Below are 16,622 nucleotides of genomic sequence, written 5' to 3'. Positions count from 1 at the left end.
ATATGAAAATATAATCTCTTCATACAGAGTAATTTGTATATATATGGTTACCCTTCCTCATCCACTTTTTTCTCTGACGTGTACTACAATTTATGAACATTTCCACCAGCTCCTCCAATGAGATGAGACCTTCATACAGTGTGCAAGTGCCTATGTTGTGGATTCATATTGTGCTATATCATTTAGTATTTAATTTTTTATTCCTTGCCCAGTAATTTATTAATACTAATTTTCTAACTGCCCTCCTGACCACCAACCATTAAACTCACATCTTCACAGGATTACTCATGATGCCTACAAAATCTGATGGCACACGCTGAGCTAGAAGCCACAACTGCTTAAGCACAGTCAGTGCAGTGCCTGCGGCTCCTCCAGGACACAATTTCCCCAGCCTAAAATTGTATGCTCCAAAACTCCATTCCCCAGGTTGTATCTTTATATTACCATAAACACCCCAGCAACAGACTGCAGGTGTCTGGATGACAGCAGGTAGGATTTACTTCACAAAACTTAGTTTTTATGAAAAGTTCACTGCCCCTATGTATAAGGATATCAAGCAACACAAAAAGGCACCAGCTACTATTTGGCTTCAAGGCTAAATTGTCCTTACAACACACCCAGCTGGAGGAACTATTTTTATTAGTGTATAGCTATATTTTTAGCAGGCTAGAATCTATAACGTCATCCCGATTGGAAAAAAAAGCATAGTCAGCTCTAAATTACTACAATAATAAATTCCAATTACTGAGACCAACTGTACTGCAATCTGTGTGAACAGTCTCACCAGTATCATTAGCACAGAGAATACTACAACATTCTGCATCAGCTTCAGACAAAAGACAGCTTGACATTACCCACAGAAACCTGGAAAGTCCCAACTTGGTATTTTTTCTTTTAAAGGTATCACCAACATTATTTAAATCTTGAGCCATTTATATTGCCTGTGAGGTTCTAACAGGTAAGTGTAGTGATACTTAAAGATGACTTACAGAGTGTTTATTTCAAGTTATGTCCTCAGCCTTGTCTGCACAGCAGCATTAGTCTTCTAGTTATAGTAATGAGCATAAACTCCAGACACAGTTACACAAGTAATGCTTACATCTGTAGTCTTTTATTTCAAGAGACACTACAAAGCATCACTAGCAAAAGAATTAGCCTCTAAATATGCCTGAGATACTAAAAAAGGCTGAACTTTGACTAAAATGAAAGCTTAGGGGCCCAACACCTCTGTTCTACTTACCACAAGCATCACTGGTACTTGCACAACCAAAAATAAAACTGCACATCTTTTTGTCTCTGCATTTATACACAGTTGTCTGCCTAAGTTGCTAAATTGCTCCCACACAATGTAAAACACAGAAACAGAATACAAAGTACAACCAGCTTCCATAACAGTCTGATACATCCATGTGTGTGGAATATCACAACTGTTAACCATTTCAGAGCTGTGACCAACTGGCAAGCTTAATGACTGATGACTGATAGAAGACTCCATCATTTAAAACTACTTTAATCTTGAAAACAAAACAAACTACCATACAAACATTTTGGAAAAAAAAGTAAGTTTTTCAAGTAACCCTGAAACATGCCAGAGAGCAACAATATTAAACAGATTAGAGAACTTATGAGGTAAATTTTATACCAAGCCTACATAAGTGCTTCATGGAAAGTAGGAAATAAGCTTACATTCTTTAGAACTGTTTCAGAACAGCTTTTAAGGCAAACTGAGTGAAATAATAATGTATGTATTTCATAGAGTGCTCTCCCTCAAACAGAAAAACATTTAAATCAAAGTGAAAAGACCAAAGTGCTATCGGGCAAAACAAAAACGCAAGGAACTCACACTTCCTCATTCCCTATCATTATGGAACACACTACACAATCTGTAAGCTTTCTCCATACAACTTTCAGCCACAAGCTCAATCCCCAAAACTTAATTCAATCAGATATCAATGTTTAGTTTGCTTGCTTCTACACGCACCTTCATGCGAAAGAAAATTACTATTTGCATATTCCTAAAGCACTTAAACTTTACATCAACTAGATTATTTATGCCGGTACGTAATGGTGTCTTCAAGTTCAAGTATTTCAGAAAAAAACCAAACACAAAAAAAAGGCAAGTGAAGACAAGCCTGTTCTGGAAGCAGCAGCTTCTGCAAATTACTCAAAAGGTTCATTTTAAGATACTTTGAATCAAGATTTAGACCTTGCGTGACCTGCTATGAAGGCCCACCTGCTCTTCTCCAACAAGTTCTTCATTCAGGATCAAAGTAGGGGAATAAACAATTTCCACAACACCATAGTTATTCTAATTACTGCCTGAAATCTCCCCCTCCAAGTCTCAGCAAATCACACTACCTTTCAATCAGTTTTTAAATAATATTTTTACCTTTCCTCATGCTAAGTGTCTTTATGTTTACAGAACAATAACAGGAGTATTCTTCCCACACAACAAGATGATTTCAGAAAAGCCCACATTCCTGTTTTAGTTAACTTGAAGAGAACGAAGTTAATGAACAATTGAAGACAAGAACAGATCTGAACAATGAACTAACTTGTAAGACAAGTTATAGTTAAATATGTTGATCTGGGCATAAAACACTCTCCTAAGAGAGAAAGAGCACATACAGAATTTAGTAAAGAAGCTTACTTACCCTCTTATATTATGAGATACTATCAACAGTAAGAATGGCAACTAAAAGAACATCAGTGGGAATTCAGACAGGACACTGCATCAAGAAGAGACAAAATCTGATAGTAAAAGCTCTTACTTTAATAACTTTATTAAGGCATTCATCTGCAACCATCCGGACATCAGATTCTGCATCCTCACTGCAGAGGAGAAAGAGTTCCATAGCAATGCCCAGGAGTTTCTGAAATTCTGGAGAATTTCTAAACAAACAAACATTAGAAAATTACAACGTGCACTATGGAAATGAAACACCAATAATGTTTTTCAAAGGGTTTTATAATCCAACTACATATATATTATACACACGTATACAAGAGGAGAAGACATTCAGTTTATTTAAGCACTTCATTAGGAGCTGGGAGGTCATTTCCCTACTCTTTCCTACATAACCTGGTAAGGTATTTTGACCTCTGTGCCTCTAAGTCTCTCTGTCTGCAGTAGATGGAAAGTGCCCGCTCCACCAACAGGTAAACAAAAGTCCCTAGATTTTGAGTTGGTTAAAAAAAAAATCATGCCATTTCAGTTTTAAATAGAAGCTCAGCATTTAAAACGAGCAATTATAAGGAATCCTCCCAACAGCTAACACTCCAAAGTTGCTATTCATCCTAATGAATTAAAGACATTAATAAATAATTAATAAATTAAAGACAGTGCCTTACCTTAGCGACTGAGCAACTATGTTTTCGCATATTGTTAGACAATGATTCACTCGATCTTTCTTGGTAGCTGAAAGTTCTTTCTTTCTAAAGGAAGAATACAATGATAATGAGTTCAAAAGTGACCATTCAAACACTCTTGCTAAAGTAGAGTCTAATCATCATACAAGAAAAAGATGCACTTTCTAGTCACTCCATAAACAGCAACTACCTGTAGACACAGCACTTCATCTGCCAACTGCTGCTGAGAGCACACAAGCCAAGGAGAAATACCAACTTAGAAAAAGAATGAAGAATGAATCATTTAACATGGAATATCCCATTCATTCCATAACTTTCACTGAGAAAATACTTGGGAAAGAAAATTGAAGAATGAAGAGTAAAGCGAAAGGATGGAAAAAATGCGGCAGTCCTAGAACAAAGCAAAAATAAAAGAAACTGATACAAAGAAAAAGGTTGGGGAAAATAAGCCATGAGAACAAAAAATACCTCTTTTAAAAAGACCCTCCTCCCACATAATATCACCTTAGACTTTTTCTGTCTGCCAGCATCTTGAAACTTTGAGTTCTATTAAATGGACCCTTTTGCACCTGAACTGAAAGGGATGACAAAGCAATGCTATCATACACTACATTCCTCTAAAGGTAATTACAAAAACAGCAAAGTCCTAGACACAGTCTCTGCCTGTTGAGAATATCATCCCTATAATAACACTTGGTATAGCCCAGGAAAGGCCAAGCTGAGTGTACTATAAAGAGAATAAAATGCACAGAAACAAAGAATGTGTATCTACAAACGATGCAGAGCACAATACAAAAAGCTTCTACTTTGTAAAATGTGTTTAACATTCACTTCAACATGATACAAGCTCTTGAAAGAGCAGTTCTTCCCTGCTCCACCCCCAATAAAGGAACTGAAAATAGAGAGCAAGACAGACTCCCAACTATGACTGTGAAATTTCATTTCAGTGTGTAGTCTCTCCTACTCCTAACTTTACTGACACAGAATCACTTCTAGGAAAGCAGATGTTACTTTTAAATAATTAGCTAGTAGCAATAGCTGAGCAAAACCACACACCCAAGTATCTCTCCTGAGTCTGTTTCACTGTAAGGAATTACCAGCTTCTTCACTCACATTCAGAGGATCTTCCCTTTTGTTTACCAAGTGAAAATTGATCATTTTTAGTATTTAATTTTCTGCCTTAGCAAAAAACAGCAAAAATCATGAAACAGCAAAACAGTGTTTCTGAATTAGAAGTTGGAAAACAATGTGAACAGCCTTGAGTTACGTTAATAACAGTAGCACAACATTAAGAGCCAACAGCAAGTAGCCAATAAGCACATTAAATTCAGCTAACTCAAAATATAGTGTTAGACAAGTATTTTTAAAGAACTACACTACATTATTTAGGAACACCAGCTCAAATAAAGTACACGTTTTGGAAAAAAGTCATTCTTTGCCAGTATCCCTGTCCTTTTTCTTCCATCAGGCTGGAGGCGAGGGGTTCAGAAGTCTGTGTTCCCAAGATTTCAGTTTTTCCTCACAAAGATCCTGTCATCTCACCCCAGAAATACTTCCTACTTTTAGAAGTTTAAAGAATAGCTTCGAACAAAGCCATTTTTTCTGTTACAGTTTGGCACCATTTTATTTAGGCAAGCTGAATAGCAAAGAGGATCTCTTCTTGGACTTAAGACACTGGCAGAATATGAGCAGATAACCTAAATTTGTTCAAGATACACAATGTCTTTCTCTCCATCTTGAAAAAGTGCCAGAGTCTTTAGCAGCATTTCAGATCATCTCTAACAAAACACCAAATACTGCCCAAGATGTCCAACTGATTTTGCAACATCAGCACAACCAATGTGAGCAGGCACCTCAGAAAATTATTAAATCATTTCAACTTTCATGATAATGTTACCCAGTGTTCCCAATCTCTTATGAGCACCATTTTCAGTACACATTCAACCCAAAAATAGAACAGGCACATCTGAACTTGCCCATAAGCTCACTATTTCAGATATAAGATACATTAAAAATACTGCTGACAAAGGCTACTTTCAGAATAAAGTTCTTTATTATCTACACATAACATAGCCCTGAGCAAGGTAGGCAGTGGTGTTCAATACTGCTCAGACTAGTAGAGATCAATCTCTTGGCAAATTCCTGTAAACAAAGAGCTCAACTAACACATAATCTACACTTTGCTGAAATAAGTAACTTCAAAATTTAAAAAGGCATGGCTAGAGAAAATATAATTTCCAAAAAAATAATTTAAAGAAATGAAAGGTGGAAGGAAAACAATGTACATTATGTACATGCACATACTTTCTGTGCCTACAGAGGGAGAAGGGTAACAGAACAGTATCCAGAGAGAAAACACATGACTTTTTTTTAGTTTAAAAAACCAAACAAAGCTCTATTTAGAAGTATCATGAAGTCCACAGGCAAACTGCTGATGAGCATACCCAGGGGGGCAACAACAGCATCACACATTTTATGAATCAATCACACATCTGATGAGTAACAGAAGGCAGGAGATACTGGAAGCAGCAGCTATCAACAGGAAAGCTCCATCTCACATACAGAGAGTTTAATCTCCTGCATACTTCTACAGCCCAGAAAGATTAATAAACAATGTAAGAAAACCAGCAAACCCAGATAATTTTGCCCTCTGAGTCTGACAAGCTGACTACAAGGAGATGCAGCTCACCGATGCTAAATTTTATTGACCATGAAATTAAGAATATGTGAAGAGTAGAGAAGTTCTAAAGCTGAGCCAGTGACAAGAAAAAGGGCCAAACCAAATGGCTTGACATTAAGGAAACTAAAAATTATTCTTTTAGTAACAAACAGAAATGTGAGTGGATCAAGAAATAAACTCATTCCAAATACGAGGGACACTGGAAATGAGGTGTAGTAACGCAGGCAGTGGTAGATTGTCAAATCAACTAGAACTGGTCTACTAGACATGATGATGCCCAAAAACTACCAAGAACCACCACTGACATACAGTCAAACCAATCTACAACCACAGCTTCAGTCAAATATAAAAGACCCAGAAAAATTGAAGAGTATAGAAAAAAGCATATTGCTGGAGAGTACTTGTACTTTTGCTGTACCTCTTGCTGTAAAGGTAATGGTTAGACTCAAATGTAAAAAAAAAAATTAAAAACAATTACAATAAGTGACTATTAGAATAAATTGACAAGAGAAAAGGTAAAGAATCCATTTTCAAATTCACAAATCAAACACTAAATTTTTACAACGTACTAGTAAAATTTTAAGTTAGTGGGAGCTTTGAGATCCAAAACAAAACATCCAATTTCAAACAAAATTTAAGAGTCTGAAAAAGCTAAAAATATATAAGGAAGAAAATTAGTTGCCTAAGCTGAAGTGTATAGAAGCAATATGACACAGAGCTCAAGTTATGTTTACACAGAAGGGGAAAAAAAACCCAACAAGAGATAGGAGAGAGGGGACAAAAGACTGCCATCTGACTGTAAGGTATAGTACAAGCATAACACATGATTATTGCTGATTAAAATCTCTTGAAACAGAAAAAGCTCTTACCTTCTTGGTAAAAGCTTGGATTTGATTAATATTTTAATCAAAAAAGACAGGATATCTGTATTAGCGAAAGTTCTGGAGTCACTGTCTTACAATAAAGTGAAGAAAAATACAGCTCCTGCTGGGTAAACAATTCTTCTCTACTCCAATCTCTCTGATCTTAAAACATTTCATAGCAGGAGACAGTCCTAGTAGGCTGATAGGAACTTACCACACAGAACTACAAGATATTTAAGTGTTACTTACATAGAAGCACAACAAAGATGAACACTTCTCCCCAAATACAATTTTCCCTTCCAATCTATTACAAACAAGCAAAAATAAATGCAGAGTATTGTGAATTACATTCAAGATATCACCTGCTATTTCAGTAAAAGTTTGGGAAGCCTCAGCAAAGGCTACCATAATAGCTTTTCACTGGCTTTTATGAGGCTCAGTGCTGTCACTGAATTTGTGCAGTTCCTGGGGGCATACAATCCCATCAGCTTTCTGAAAACAGCCTATTTTTAAACACAGAGCAAAGTCAACAAGGACAACTACAACACTAATTTTTTAATGTTTACAGTAGAATATGCCTAAATTTAGACCATCAAGCCAAGCATAACATCCTTCAGCAAGCATCACAGATAATTTTCAGGATTTTCTCTTGAAATACCGTGATTTTTCTCACCAGTAACTTTCAAGACAGAATTTTTCAACTGCACGTAGGAAAGACTGGAAATAAATGGTCATCCATGTCACACAAAGTAATAGCACCAAAAAATGCACAAAACAGAGCAATTAGTCCCTGCAGACCAGTAAGGCACCTATAAACAACTAGCTCATGAAGAAGTGAGTTTTTTCACCTATTAAGCATCAAAAGTGTGAAAATGCATTGCGATTGTTTGAGACAACCCTCTCCAAAGAGAAACAGCACCAACTGTGATAATATAGTTGGCAACCATATCAGAATGTGCAGTGGGAGCAGGTGGCCAAGAGCCCAGTGCCCCTGCTTTGCTTCCTCTGCCAACACCATAGGAAACTGCCAAGTTAGAAGTTACCTGCTCTTCAACCCTTCTGCTTCTCCCATCTCCCCAACAGCAGGAGAAAAAGCAATAGTGTGACTCATGTCTTTATTCTGTAAAAACCTTACTGCCTTCACAGCTGCTCAATACAAGCTGGGTTTAGAGGATACAAATGCAAGGGGCAGCACCATGGTACTGAACAGCTCCTTGCCCTGGTCCCCCAGTAATGCCTCCCAATGGGAAACTTGAGTACCTCATGGATCTAATGAATTTGTCCCTTACATCTAAGAAAGGAAAAGCGTATTAGGAATATTTAAGCTAACTCCTCTTACGTCTCTGCACAGCAAGTCACAGCACAAGATTTCAAATGAACTTTGTCACAAACAGACATACATAACAACTCCTTCTGAAAGCAGCAGAGCTCAGACATAACTCTATTTAAATTTTCAACTCATAAACACCAAAACTTGTTTTTAACTTCAACATGAACTTTCAGGGCACTGTTCTGATAAGAAAGTCGACTGCACAACAATCAACACTTAAAAGATATGGAAAGTGAATCACAGAGTGGAAGAAATTTCTCTTGCTCAGCCTTGAATCCTCATTTCAAGAAAGCTGTACAATCAGTAGGAGAAAATTCAGAGAAAAGACGCACATGCAGAAAGCGTCAAGCACAGAAGAACAAGGTCTCAGAGAAAGTGCTTCAGGAGTTATCAGAAAAGAAAATGCTGAAACTAGTAAATCATTTAAGTTATGCTTAAGGGTCTTTGTCCTTTCCGCAGCAGTGTACTAGGTGAAAATAAGATTTTCCTTCCTAAAACCAGCCTGTGAAACCCACACAGCATTGCTGTACCTCCCGTTCATTTCCCGCACCGGTGAATTTTCAAACGTACTTGCCCCAAAAGTTACTCCACGTCTAAACTTCGGCAGAGAACCGACAGCAGCACCCCGACAAGTCTGCGGGAGCCGCCACCTGCCAGGGACAGGGCAGCGCCCGGGCCCGGCTCGGGGCTGTCCGCGGAACCAGAACCGGGGCGGCCCGGGCCGGGCCGAATATCGGACACGCGTGTCGGGAGCCCCCCAGTCTCGGGCGTGGGTCACTCACGGTCTCTGGAGCGGCTCCTCGGGGAGGGCAGCCGGGCCCTGCTGCTGCTGGAAGGAGCGCAGCGACTCGAAGGCCTTCGTCAGCTTCTCCATGGTGGCCATGTCCGCTCCGCCCGCGCCGGCGGCACCGGCCCGAGCTCCGACCCGCCCTGTCACGGACGCCTGGCGGGTCCGAGTGCTGCCCCGCTGGCGCTGCCGCCGGGCTCGCTCCCGGCGCTCTGCCGGCGCTCTCGCGGGCCCGGGCCCGTCACAGCCGCGATGAATGGGGCGGGCGCCGTTCGGGGCCGCGGGCACCTCCCGTCCGCCCCGCCGCCATCTTGGATACGTCCCGTCGGCCCCCGCGTGCCCGCCCCGCCCCCCGGGCTGCCCCGCCCCCCCGGAGCAGGGCCCCGGCCCGCCGCTCGGCCGCGCATGCGTACACGGCACCCCCGGCCCGGCGTCACGCGCGCCTTTACGTATGTACACACAGGGGCACGCGGGCTGCGCAAGGGGCGGGGCAGCAGCGAGAGCGACAGGAGCTCTGGCCAATCAGAAGGAGGCTCCGCCCCCCGCCGCATGTGGAGCGGCCGGGTACTGCTCTGCGGCGCCCCCTGCCAGCAGCGGCGGCCGGAGGCCGCAGCGCTGCGCTCGGCCCCGCGCGGGGAGCCGGCCCCGGGAGCCCCCGGCACCGCCCCGGGCGGGGAGCCGGCCCCGGGAGCCCCCGGCCCCGCCCCGTGCGGGGAGCCGGCCCCGGGAGCCCCCGGCACCGCCCCGCGCGGGGAGCCGGCCCCGGGAGCCCCCGGCCCCGCCCCGCGGGGAGCCGCCTTCGCAGCGGCACCGCACTGACCGCCCCAGCCCGGCGAGAGCCTCCACTCTGTGCCCGCGTGTCACGGGTGCACAGCAGGTAACGCGACAGGCCCCTCAGCACAAGTGCCGGCCAAGGGCGCTACCGGCACTCCAGTCTTATTTTAGGCTGCAGAGAGACTCTTACAGGAACAGGACACTTAAAACTTGGCAGCGTACGTGCCGGCCTTTCAGCGCTCCTGAGTGTGGACTTGCTTTATCAGAGGATACTTCTTGCATGCACATATTGAACATACAGGATACAAGAGAGACAGTATAGAATATTTAAATAATTGATTCCATTACTGAACACTTAGAAAAAACCAACAGTATTGTGAAGTTTCCAGTTACAACTACTGATTTTAATACATGTACTTGCTAATACAGACTTTAAATGACAACTGGTAAGAACTGGCAGTTCAACTTATCTCATACACGTGAAACTAGTTCCAGCAATAAAAATGGAGAACAGCTCTTGGGACTTCTAAGAAAATAAATTTCCCGTAATTCAACTTGGTTATTGATAGCAGACATCAGCAAATGAAGCAAAGCTCATGTCTCTGAATATTCAGGGCAACAGAAGTCACAGATCACATTCTTGCCAAATATTCACTGGAACAGTGCTCTGCCAGTTAACTTCATTAGCATGTTAATAAAAGACAATCTATTTGAAACAGTCCTCTGAAAGTAAACCTATCCTTAGTCCTGAAAGCAATGCAACTTAAAGCAAAACCTTATTTCATTATAGAAGTGCTACAATATGTGGGCTTTTAAGGTAAGAACAGTATTTTTCCCGATTATTTTATGATAAGCGTTTCAGAAACGTTTCTCTGGAACATGTGGATGATCATTAATTTTTTTATTTAGCAACTGATACATGATAAAACCTGACAGCAGGGTTGGAGTGCTGCACACACTGTGCATGTGCCACTCCACACCTTGAAATAACCTTAAGCACGTTTAAAAAGGAAATAAGCTCTTATCAAAGATTAAACAAGCCACCAACCAAGTCAGCCCTTGCAAGGCTGTTTTGAAGCTTTCGATCAAATGTGTGCCAGTCCCCTATCGGCTGCTGACTCACCGGCAGGAGCGCCAAGGCAGTGCCTGCCCACAAGCTCGCTGCTCTTTGTTCTCTCCGACCTTCCGAGCTCTGTCGGCACTGTGAGGCTCATTAACTGTGAGCTAACTAGAAGATAACTCAGGGTATCAGGTTTTTCTTGGGTGAGTACCTTATCAGTAAGTTCTCCCAGTCCAAATTGACTGATCCATGGTTTTGCATGTATCATGTCACTGATCTGCCCCACAAAAACCCGCAGGGGGAAAATAAAGTGGTGTACAACAGGCAAGGGGCAAGAAAAAGCAAACCAGGATTAGAGAACAAGCATTTTTGTAAAGTCAGCGTTATCTCAAGGAAAAATGAAGCTACAATTAACAGTGCACACCTAAAAGTTTTTCTGAAATTTGGGAGATGACAATTAATTAATCTCAGCCTCCAGTAGGAAAAAAAAAGAAACATGCTCTTAACCTTGCCTCTAAGATTACCTCTTGATTTAATATTTTTAAGAACAGGTTGGATGAGCATGTCAAGAGTATTTTTCACCCTATCTGGAAGTCCCACTTTGGCCCACATTTCCATGAACAATTCAGCAGGTAATCGGTACTACTCCATGAGACTGCTGGCCCATGTGGTTTGGCATATGCACGGATAATCTGCAATATGTCACAGCACGGTTGTATCGTTGTTAAGGTCATTTAATTGGAAGCTGTTTTGTAGAGAATTTGGGAACTTTGTCCATCAACTCATGTTATAAAATTACAATAAACGTGGTAATGAAAAACAGCCTATCCCTGATAATTCTGTCTTTTCACATGGAAATTAATGCAGGAATCTAGATCTAGACCATGTGATAAGGTATCAATTGAGCCAGTACAACAGAACTGGGGCACTTTTTCCTGGATTTGACTATCTTCCATTGGTAAAAAAACTTACAGTATGCAATAGACATTTTCTGCTTCAAGAAATTGCAAATTTTTTTTAAATTACAATTTTCCTTTTTTTTTTTTTCTATCCCAGCTACCACGATAGACATGGTAAATAAATCACATTAGACAGTAATACATGTGGTTGAGATATGTGGCAGTGTTTTGCTTTTATTTCAGGAATTACAATGCTAGAACATCCAGGAAAACAGCTCACACAAGAACAGTCAGTGGTTTGGAGATGCTGGAACTAACACATCACGTTTAACAGTCAGCTTCCTATGCTTGGAAAGAATTCTGGTGTTTTGGACACAACTGGATCATGAAAAAAAGTTACCTACATCTCATGTGCAAAACTTAAGTTACACCACAAGAACAATTATGAAATAAAAAAGAATTGTTCATTCAGCAGAAGAGACATCATCGTCACCAAAATAAGCCAGGCGAGTAACTCAAATCAAAGTAAATATGACTTTCCAATAATTCAAATTTCACTTCCTAAAGAGAAAAAATATTCTGAAAATCTATACTAAAATGAAGATGATAATTTCAATGTTAAATTCATATAATGCTAAATTGTAAACCATAGAAAAATATTACTTTTGTTGACTTACTTTAATAACTTGTAAACAAGTATTCTCTGTTTGTACATATGGCAATGAAAAAATTCTTACATCAGTGTAGTTTGAAAAATAATTGAAGTGCATTCTAAAAATGCATTGTTAGTTGGTTTTAATAGCTTCTATCATTGATTTATAAACTAGATTATTTTATTCTGATATAGAGATAATTCTCTTTCATACTCAAAAACATTCAGGACTACCGTTTTAAGAATGATTTGGGGAAAAAAAAAAAGAGACAACAGCTATTAAAGGCTAAGATTTGCCAATAACGCTCTTGCTGTTACAGAAATACCACAGGTTTTTTCCTACTTACTATTATTTTTAAGTGCTCATTTTTTCAGCTGAGACTGTTTTGTTGTTGTTATAATTGAGAAACAACACCATCTCTATTTTGAACATACCTCAGGGGGCAGGGGGAAGCTGACAGCTTTTTTAATAGAAAAAAACAACCATGAGGCATGAAGATTCTATTCTGCTGGTCACAACATTGAAAAGCATTAAGTAAAACAATAAGACACTGGTACATTGTTTCACCGTTTCTGAATTTTGAGCTAAATAGAGAGATTTATGAGGTACACACAAACAGACATGAGGATTTACATACACAAATGCTTGGAAACACGCCACAGAAAAGGGGGGTTGATCTCACGCAAATAACTCCATGGAATTCCATAGGTCTTTCCAGAGCTTGCACCAGTAGAACATTGGATTGTCTCACTGCTATTACAGCCTTCTAACACATGGGTCTAGAGAAAGAATTACAAGAAGTTATGTTGGCTTGCCCCATCCCACCCTAAACAGTTTCATGGAAGCAATAGGCTACATAAGCAGTAAACACAACCTGCTACTTTCCCCCTTCTTTGTCCCAGTTTTGTCCTAAAAAAAAAATCAAGAGCTAAGTTCATGTTAAATTTATCGCACCGTGATACCTTGCTTTCAGGTGTTCTCCCCTCTCCTGAGCCTTTCCCTGCTTTCAAGATGCATCTCCAAGCTCCTAATACTCCAGTAAAGACATTTAACCAATATTAGTCATCTTATATTCAACAGCATAACATCTTCCCCTCCATGTACCGTGAAAGGAGAGTTATGCTGATTGCTGATCCTTCCAGTTCCTTGTTTTTTTCTAATTTTTAGGGGTTTTACATTAGATAAGATCTAGTCATTATTATGTGCTTGTATTTCTAGACAAAAGGGACAAATTTATCGTAGAATAATGCCATCTTGAGCCTACTGGGGAAGAACCAATCAACTAATTAAAAAAAAAAAAAAAAAAAAGCAAACACCAAACACAATGGACTTTAGATCATAATCCTGCAAACATGTACTCACTCAAAAAGAATTCAATAGTACTATGCTGAGCTTAATAAAAAACTTGTGAAATTAAACTAAGTAAAACTTCATAAAAGCAAACAAATTCTCACTTTTTTACAAGGAGTTCCTTCGTCCAAAGAAGCGGACATGTAAATAACCACTTCTGAGGAACAATTTCCCTTTTCATCTAACCCTCTTTCTTCACAGATTCCTGGAAAATATGTGTTAAGCCTCAACATTCCAAAATAGAGAAGTTGATTTTTTTTTTTTTTTTTTTAGTTAAGATTCCTCTCCATCCAATACAGAAAGAAAATTTGAAATACATGATAAACAGACTTTCAGATTGATTTTTTTTTTTTTAATTTGTTAAAACCAATTCCTGTATTTTCTTAATAAAAATTACTCAGCTTGCGTCCATGGTATTCCTGCCCAAATTTCAAGTTACTCTACACAGACATTAAATCCAGACTGTCACCCTGTATGTCTGGTCATACAGTCACCTTTGCCTCAAAACAGCAAGCCTAAGATCTTACAAATTTAAACCCCCTAATCAGAGAAACGATGACTTCTCCAACCACATAGGTATTTATAAAACACTTGTTACTTCCCCATTTTTCCATTCCCATCTTTTTAGAGTTCTTCTGTTGCTGTGGTACAAAATAAAGAGGGTCAGGTCAGACTGCCAGCTCATTGTCTCACACATAATGGTTCTAGCCAACACCCTTACTTCAGATACTTCTGTCAAGCCTCGCATCCCTTCACTATTACATCAGACCATCTTCCAGTAATTCATTCAAACTCTCTCTCCTTCTGCCAGTTTCTCCCTTTGTACTCTCTAAAAGAGTAATTTTGCTGTCTTGTGTGCTGTTTTAGACTGGAGGAAAAATGCACTGAAAACACAGGAAAATAATCTCATTCCTCATTTCTGTGGCATAGTAGCCAAGAGGAATGAGTTCAGAGAGACACCAGATGAGCCCCAGTAGGGTTCTGCAACACACTGGTTTTCCAATTATTTCAAGTTCTAATCCATTTAAAAATTTGTCTTTAGAGACCAAATACAGTGATTTAAAACCTGATGATAGGCTTGAATATCAAATATATCTTGTGAGTTTCTCAGAAGCAGCTGAAGTTTCTTCCAGTGGGTCTGCAGATCACAAGAGAGACCTTTTTGAGTGGGGGGCTATTCAGTTGCTCTGTGTGTACAATATATGTGTGGTCTGGTTGGTGCCCCCGAGATTTGAAAGGAAAAAAAACGCATACACAGTTGAGACAAATCTTTAGAATACAGAACAAAATATGAAACTAAAATCATGTCTCCAAGTCCAAGGGCATTCCATTGTATTTCAAGTACCCAACTCAATTTTGAAAACAGAAGAAGCTCTTAATGAAATGTGCTCTTTAAATTGACTCTCATACCCAGATTAATAGTTTTACTGGAAACTTTACAAAATAAAAGGTCTGACCTACTGTGAGTCCAGAAGAATGGAAGCTTGCCTGGCTTTCAAGCAGCTTTTGTCAGTTTTACTAATGAACATCAGGTAATCATAACAAACTTCAATACCAGCTCCACATCTGTATTAAGCAATCATTAAAGGCATGTTTTAATGTTTCTGTTTTAAAAGACTGTAAGAAAAAATATATTTACATAATTAAATTCAATACTTAATGCTACCTTGCCCTTCCCCCAGTGGCAGTGATCGCTGTCAACCCTAGAACATTGCATATTACAACATAAGCAGAGAGGACATTAGTAAGAAGAGCCCATGCTTTGTTTTTTAACCCATTATAAAACTATAACATCCTACATGGACTTAAAAACAATTTCATTTACAGAAAATAAAATAAAACTGTGTCCCCACAGGTAAAAAGAAATCATTTCAGTAATGACAACAAAGTTTTCAAAATATAGTTATAAAATTTTGGCATAGGTCTACTTGCATGGGTCATGCCCAGAAACTCTGGAGAGGATGTGTAAGATGGATAGAAAAGAGAAGAATGGGATACTTCTGTTTGTTACAGGATTAAGCTAAATGTTCAAAGTTCTCTTTATACAGAAATACAGAAAGAGAATCTACAGAGCCAGATAATAAAGAGCAATTCCTAATAGCTGGCCACAGTGCACTGATTTCCTTTTTTTTTCCTTAGCAGTTGCTTGAGAGATACATTAGGTAATAGCACTGCCATGCTGCTGGATAACACCAGAATTATTAAATTTATCAGTACAGCAATTCTACAGTTAAGGAAACTGCTAATAAAGATCCTAATGATCAAGAAGAGTTTTACCAGGAGCATACAAAGTCAAGTTACAGTGATGCCATAGATATTATCTCTGTGCTTTAATATCCTTTTAGTATTTCTAGATGCATTCCACTGGGAAAAAAATAATCAAGATAAATCAAATACATACAGAAACACACTCACTCAAATGGCACTCATTGCTTTTTGTACAATTAAGCTTTAGTGAAAATATACATCTTAAAACAAATGAAGTACAAATGTACAAAAATCCTTGAACTCAGATAAAAAATATATATAATACAATTTGCTACAGAGATATAAAACATTTAACGTTTGCTCATCCTTTCTGATGAGCATAAAATGATTTAAAGTCTGGAGGACTCCTGCTCATCATCACTGCAATCAGATTTAAAGCAGACCTGCAAGAGAAGACAAACAGACAACTCAGCTGCAGAACTGATATTTGTTTACTGTTTATTTGTATGTTTTATGGGGCACAGAAAGGCTGGGGGGAGTGGGTCTTTTTCCAGTCCTAACTAAATGTGGATTCCTTTGAGTTTCCCAAAGCAATCTCAACCCCAAATCTCAAGTCGTTAAAGTTGAATTAAAGTTCTTTCCTTCTTTC

At 39.5% G+C, this 16,622-nt stretch overlaps 2 protein-coding genes and 1 long non-coding RNA gene across 6 annotated transcripts in view; 1 reads left to right on the top strand and 2 right to left on the bottom strand.

Moving 5' to 3' along the window:
- The window catches only part of HTT (huntingtin), a 77,801-nt gene extending 68,459 nt beyond the window's left edge, over positions 1-9,342 (bottom strand). For all 3 annotated transcript variants that reach the window (XM_032108138.1, XM_032108140.1, XM_032108141.1), the window contains exons 1-3: positions 9,025-9,342; positions 3,352-3,435; positions 2,772-2,892 (exon numbers count right to left, since the gene is read on the bottom strand). In XM_032108138.1, coding sequence (XP_031964029.1) covers positions 2,772-2,892; positions 3,352-3,435; positions 9,025-9,125 — 306 coding nt within the window. In that variant the 5' untranslated portion in view covers positions 9,126-9,342. The remainder of the gene's footprint in view (positions 1-2,771; positions 2,893-3,351; positions 3,436-9,024) is intronic.
- Positions 9,343-9,917: 575 nt separating this feature from the next.
- Positions 9,918-14,058, top strand: LOC116443908. The gene is made up of 2 exons (XR_004240096.1): positions 9,918-10,620; positions 12,006-14,058. It is a non-coding gene; the product is annotated as an uncharacterized LOC116443908 (long non-coding RNA).
- Positions 11,966-16,622, bottom strand: part of GRK4 (G protein-coupled receptor kinase 4) — a 39,403-nt gene continuing 34,746 nt past the window's right edge. For both annotated transcript variants that reach the window (XR_004240095.1, XM_032108773.1), the window contains exon 16: positions 11,966-16,416. Coding sequence is in view for 1 of the 2 variants with exons in the window: in XM_032108773.1 (XP_031964664.1) it covers positions 16,363-16,416 (54 nt within the window). In the remaining variant the exon portion in view is untranslated. The remainder of the gene's footprint in view (positions 16,417-16,622) is intronic.

Source organism: Corvus moneduloides, chromosome 5 (assembly GCF_009650955.1).
Source record: "Corvus moneduloides isolate bCorMon1 chromosome 5, bCorMon1.pri, whole genome shotgun sequence".
In the NCBI taxonomy this organism is placed as follows: Eukaryota; Metazoa; Chordata; class Aves; order Passeriformes; family Corvidae; genus Corvus; species Corvus moneduloides.
Note: the sequence above shows the minus strand (reverse complement) of the source record. Positions and strands in the feature narration are given on the sequence as shown.